The sequence below is a fragment of the Saccopteryx leptura genome, chromosome 3, assembly GCF_036850995.1.
Source record: "Saccopteryx leptura isolate mSacLep1 chromosome 3, mSacLep1_pri_phased_curated, whole genome shotgun sequence".
Classification (NCBI taxonomy): Eukaryota; Metazoa; Chordata; class Mammalia; order Chiroptera; family Emballonuridae; genus Saccopteryx; species Saccopteryx leptura.
The window spans coordinates 364,780,076-364,786,075 of NC_089505.1; the positions used below are offsets into that span (position 1 = coordinate 364,780,076).

General features: G+C 43.0%; 1 protein-coding gene across 1 annotated transcript in view; it reads left to right on the forward strand.

The window, feature by feature from the left end:
- EFR3A (EFR3 homolog A) overlaps positions 1-5,696 on the forward strand; it is an 83,302-nt gene extending 77,606 nt beyond the window's left edge. The window contains exon 23 of the mRNA XM_066379538.1: positions 3,059-5,696. Coding sequence (XP_066235635.1) covers positions 3,059-3,164 — 106 coding nt within the window. The 3' untranslated portion in view covers positions 3,165-5,696. The remainder of the gene's footprint in view (positions 1-3,058) is intronic.
- The last annotated feature ends 304 nt before the right edge of the window (positions 5,697-6,000 follow it).

Consider the following 6,000-nt stretch of genomic DNA (forward strand, 5'->3'; position numbering starts at 1 on the left):
AGATGCCACAGGAGCACACAGCCCCACAGAGGACCCGGGGTGGAAGATGCCACAGGAGCACACAGCCCCACAGAGGACCCGGGGTGGAAGATGCCACAGGAGCACACAGCCCCACAGAGGACCCGGGGTGGAAGATGCCACAGGAGCATGCAGCCCCACAGAGGACCCGGGGTGGAAGATGCCACAGGAGCACGCAGCCCCACAGAGGACCCGGGGTGGAAGATGCCACAGGAGCACGCAGCCCCACAGAGGACCCGGGGTGGGTAGACCGGGACCTTCACACGTGCTCGGTGCATACACACGCACGCCCCAGAGAATGTAAAGGAAGAGAAGCACATACTTTAGGAGAGAAGTAGAGACTGTGAAAAAGAACCAAGTTCTCGTCAGGAACTGGATGAGGTAGTATCTGAAAGAGAAGAGTCCACCGCACAGACCTCAAGTGTAGTGGACGTTACAGAAGAACTTCCCGCCTTGCTGGTGGGAGTGGGGGGTGCGGACACTTGCGGACGCAGCACGTCCTGAGAGGGTGCACTGTGCACCTGCTCTTGATCCTCTAGTCCCCTGCTCAGTATCCACCCACAGAAATCGAAACTTTTATTTAAAAAAGACATGTCTTCACAGTTTTCCGTAATTACTAAATGTTCATCAGCAGGAGAATGGAAAGACAATAAACAGGAGTGGTAATTTTACTTAGTGAAATACTCAGCAATAAAAAGAAATACATTTTTTTGCATAAATCTAGAAAAGAAAACATTGAGCAAAAGAAATCAGGCATAAAAGAGTACAGCTTGTGTGGACCAGTCCTGTAGGCTGTATAGACCGTTCGAATGGATTCAGAAACAAGTCACACTCATTTCCGGGACAGAGGCCAGAACCTACCTGCTGGATGTGGGTGTGGGCACGGAGGAGGAGACACAAGGAGAATGTTCAGTATCTTTATTAGGGGTGGTTCCCATGGGCTTAGAGATTTGTCTAACAGTATACTTAATAACATCTTCATTTCACTCTGAAAATTATCTCTCAATAAAAACATAAAGCCTGACCAGGCGGTGGCGCAGTGGATAGAGCGTCGGACTGGGATGCCGAGGACCCAGGTTCGAGACCCCGAGGTCGCCAGCTTGAGCGCGGGCTCGTCTGGTTTGAGCAAAAGCTCACCAGCTTGAACCCAAGGTCACTGGCTTGAGCAGGGGGTCACTCGGTCTGCTGTAGCCCCACGGTCAAGGCACATGAGAGCAATCAATGAACAACTAAGGTATTGCAACGCGCAATGAAAAACTAATGATTGATGCTTCTCATCTCTCTCCGTTCCTGTCTGTCCCTGTCTGTCCCTCTCTCTGACTCACTCTCTGTCTCTAAAAAACAAAACAAAACATAAAGAGACATTATAAATACTGAACAGTTTTTGCCAAAAGTAGGATAATGTCAGGGAAATATAAGAAACCAAATGAATAACTTAATTGAGAACAGTTTACAGTTAGATAATTATATGAAGTTAATACTTGGACATGGTGACAATTCATTACTGTATATAATTCATTACAATGAATTACATCCGTACCTGTAAAATACTAACAGACTCTAAGAACTGCACGTGACAAGAAATAGCGATGAAACTGAGCAGTAGGCATGAGAACACTTACACAAACGGAAAGTCCTCCCTCATTACTGGGCAGGGAGTTAGCACCTTAAAGGCACCGGTTCTCCGCAGAGTACGGTAGAGTTGCAGTCTCTGTCTCTATCTGAACAGCTGACGCTGAGGGCAGTGTGTCAGCATTCAGGACAGCACAGTCAGGAGACTGCTGCGGAGGGGAGGGTGGGCGCCTCTGCCGTGCCTGGTAGGGATCGTGATGGACGTCCGGCTCTGCAGCGGGGTGGACTCTGCACAGGTGAGCAGAGCAGAGGAGACAGCAGATCTGGGGGGGGGGGGAGAACAGGTGTTCAGTGACTCTTTGGATAACTGCTGGTCACTACTGGCCAGCAAAGGAGAGGGGGAGGGGGGGTTCTCCACTTCTTTCACCAGAATAGAACATTTTATTTTAACTCTGTTTAGAAAATACATGAAATACTGGAATATTGACAGGAATTAGTTTTGTAATCTTGGTCTGGAGAAAGTTTTTCATAGCATAATACACACAGCTAGAAATCATAAGAAAGATACTGAATTTTTGTCAGGTTTTGAAGCATTTGGCAAAAAAAAAAAAAAAAAAAAAGATTGAGATTAAATAATGGATTGTGGAAAGGCATTTGTATCATATGACAAAATTTGTTTCCCACATTGGTAAGGAAAAAACAGCTGAGTAGAAATAGAGGCTGTAGACTCAAATAGCTCATTCATTTTAAAAGGAACATAAAATGGATACTAAATATACAGGGATATGTGGCATTAGTGGTAGCCCAAAATCAAAAATAAAAATAGGAGTGAATTCCTTTCTGCTTTTCAGATTGGCAAAGATTTAAAGACAAAATGATTGATTATACCCAAGGTTTATAATGGTATAAAAGACTAATTACACTCAAATGTTGTAAGTGTGAGTTATTGGTATTCTGGCAGCATGACCAAAGTTGAAGTTGTGAATACACTTTGATCCAGAAATTCTCTTTGTGTGACTACAAACCAAGGAGGCAGTCAGTCAGGATAAATGTATGTATAAGAAGAGACCTGTGTGCAGTATTTATAACAATGAACAATGGAGGTTAGCCTGCATTTATCCACTGGATTAAATCAATTATGAATATACATATCCATATAATGAAATACTACGCTATCATCAAAAAAGAGTACATATGTATTTGAAAGATACTTGCTAGTGAAACAGCAAGTTTACAAGAATGCGTATATTTGATCCCATTATGAAAACTATGCGTATGTAGTCAGAAGGAAGTGTCCGGGTCTGACTTAGGAACAGCCTGATCCCACCGCGGCCCGTTCTCCGAGGCCTCACAGCTGGCCGGCAGCTGCGTCTCAGCGGTCCCACAGTGGAGGCCCAGGGGTTGGGATGGTTGTGCAACGAAGTGCTTCTGAGCTCCCCCACTGACCATGCCCCTTCTTCTTTTCCAGCCCTCCTCCCAGTCCGTCGGGAACACTGACCATTACTTCTGGGCATGCCCAGTACCAGTCTGTCCCAGTCTATGAGATGAAGTTTCCAGATCTGTGTGTGTACTGAGTGGCTCAGGAAGACCTCAGCGTAGGATTTTAAAGCCTAAAAGTTAACGCCAGGCTGTTTGTGTTCAGGGTTTACTTAATGCACATAACATAATTCTTGGAAATACCAACGGAACTTACCTTTGACCAAATACTTGGCACACTGTATTAGAAATGTTGAAACTATCTATGATTTAGAGTATTTTTGAAGATAGATTTATGCCATGTTAACTTTTTTTTGAGGTCCCTGTTGGCTTTTAAAGTTGAACATGTATTGGTCCCAACATTATTTCATTGTTAAACAGTATATTTCAAACTTTTCACAAACAGATAATTTTAAAAGAAACAAGCCTTCCGAGGGTTGGAAGATGAATGGCGGGTCTTTTGTTCTTGGTTGTATGCAAAAGCAAAAGCATAGAAATCGGTTCTCGTCCTGATGCCGCCGAGTGTTCCAGGGCTCTTTGTCGCTGTGTTGTAGCTGCTGTGACAGGCATCCCTTGATCCACATACCGTGACAGTGTGTGATAGGCACTCCTCACCTTGTTTATGGTAGTGACAGCTACTGAATAATATTCCTAGAATGGGACCCTAAAATCGCCATATTTGAAGTGTGGTTCTTGTGATACTGTATTTTCTGCCGAGAGTTTGATCATTCTGCTTGAGAGGCTTAGAGCTTACTCTCAGGATACCAAACTGTGCAATATTTTTACATCATAAGATGTATTAGTTTACAGGCTGTGCTTTGAAATTATAGTAGTATTTTGCTTTTGCTCCATCAATTAAATGAGCTATATATTTAGTATAAAAAAAGACATTTAAAACAGACACTAGTTCACCTGTGAAGAGTACACTTTGATTTTTACTAAGAATGCATCCATTTACATTTTTATATTGTGCATTGTCTTAAATCCTCATAGTCAGAAAATTATCGAAATGGACTTAATTGATAGGATTTGAACTGTGGCTTTATGCATTTCTGTGTAGGGTTTGTTATATTACATTTGAAAAGGGTGCTTATGGTTTTAGCAGTCAAGTGTGCTAAGGATTGTCAGTGTAGCCTCTGTTGATTGAAGCGCCAGAGTAACATGCGCTGACTGTACGCATGAGCTAACAGACCCATAGTGTCTTCTGATCTGAGGACTGTACATTTCCTTAAGACTAGTGTATGTTTTTGTGAGTTCCAATACACACAGCAAAATGAACAATTTTCTTCGCCAGTTTTAAAACATTCTCTTAGAACATTTTTATAAAATAGTCTGTTTATAGTTCTCTCTTTTCAGATTTTATTTCTTTTTACTTAAAAAAATACACATATCAGAAATTGTAGCTCAAAGAGCAGTTCAGTTCCTGGCGTTTGTTCTGTTTGGCAAACTGCAGGGGAAAAGGGCCTGCCGCACCTGCGTTGCTGGTCATCGGGGCACCTGTAGTAGAAACAGAGAACAGGAAGAAGCATGCTCAAAATTTTTGGAATATTTAAACCAAAGTACAGCGTCTCAAAACATCTTGCAAAAGATTCTAGTCTTTTAAACCCATAAAATGGCACTCAAACGCTGTGGACGCTCAGTCAGTGCCGACGAGGACGACCTTGTGGCCCGGGTGACGGTGCGGGCGCCACTGCGGGCCCTGGGGCCCTGGTGCAGCTGCTACTGTATTGCCTCTTGGTCAGCGGAAATGTTTCACCACTTAAAGGCCAAATTTCATGTTTGTTTTCTTAATTTTCCTTTTTTTCCTGTATTTTTAAAGATGATTAATTTGACATACTTATAAAATCAAAGCAGGGGACATGTAAAGCAATCATCATCCACGTGGATGTCACTTTATAGATGAACACTGTGCTTTCGTGTGAAGAAATGTGTCGGAGCCGTGCGAGGAGGGCACACCTCCGCCCTCTGATTGTCAGCGCACGCGCCGCGTGGGAAGGACAGCGTTGCAGCTCCTGGCATCGCACCTCTCTCTGCACACCGCTGATTATAAATCACAGGAGACATCCGGATGCCCTAGGGTATTGGTCTTGTTAACAGTGATCCCCAAGAAGCGATGGTCCCTTGGGGTCCCTCCCTGAGATCCTGCGTCGCAGCCAGGTTAAGACAGAAAGTGGTGGAGTTGAAGTTCACTGTATTGCTATATTTTTGTAGATATTTGAAAATTTTAATAAACTGTTAATCACTTTCTTTTTGCTGTATACAGTTGCTTATATCATTCTTTTTTTTTTCCTTGATATTGGATGTTAATGTTTCCGTGTACCTATTATACTTGTGTTGTCTTTGCTCAGAGTTCGGTTGTCATTAGAATTAGCCTGAACACACACACACACACACACACACACACACTTCCTTAATACTCTGAATTTAGCATTTTCTAGAATAACACAACACTTTACCAGCAATTAACTTTCCCTCCTCAAAATATTTCTCTTCTTCCAGTCTGAAAATGGATCTCATTTGTCTCATTCATGGCAATATATGTAATAAATGTAATGAAGTAAGGTTTTTTTTTTGAAATGTAAAAATTCACTGTGCAATTCATATGTAAACAATAAAACAAAATCAAAACACTTGTGCATAAGTATATTTTTATAATAGCTGTTATTACAGTTATTAGATAAATATATTCACTATTTTGCTGTAGTTAAAAACGAAACTTTTTAGTGAAAAGCAGGTTGTCGGATGGATTCCTGGATTCCTTCTCACATCCCCTGGCAGTGTCGGACCCTGGACTGCTGGTCACAGGCTGCGTGGCTCGGGGAGGTGCCCGTGTGCAGTGTGGAAGCCCAGCCACAGCTCTGCATCTGTCTTCCTGTCCTGTGCCTGTTTGAACCCCGCCCCCTAAAATAGTGGCTGCTCTGGACCCTCCGCCGC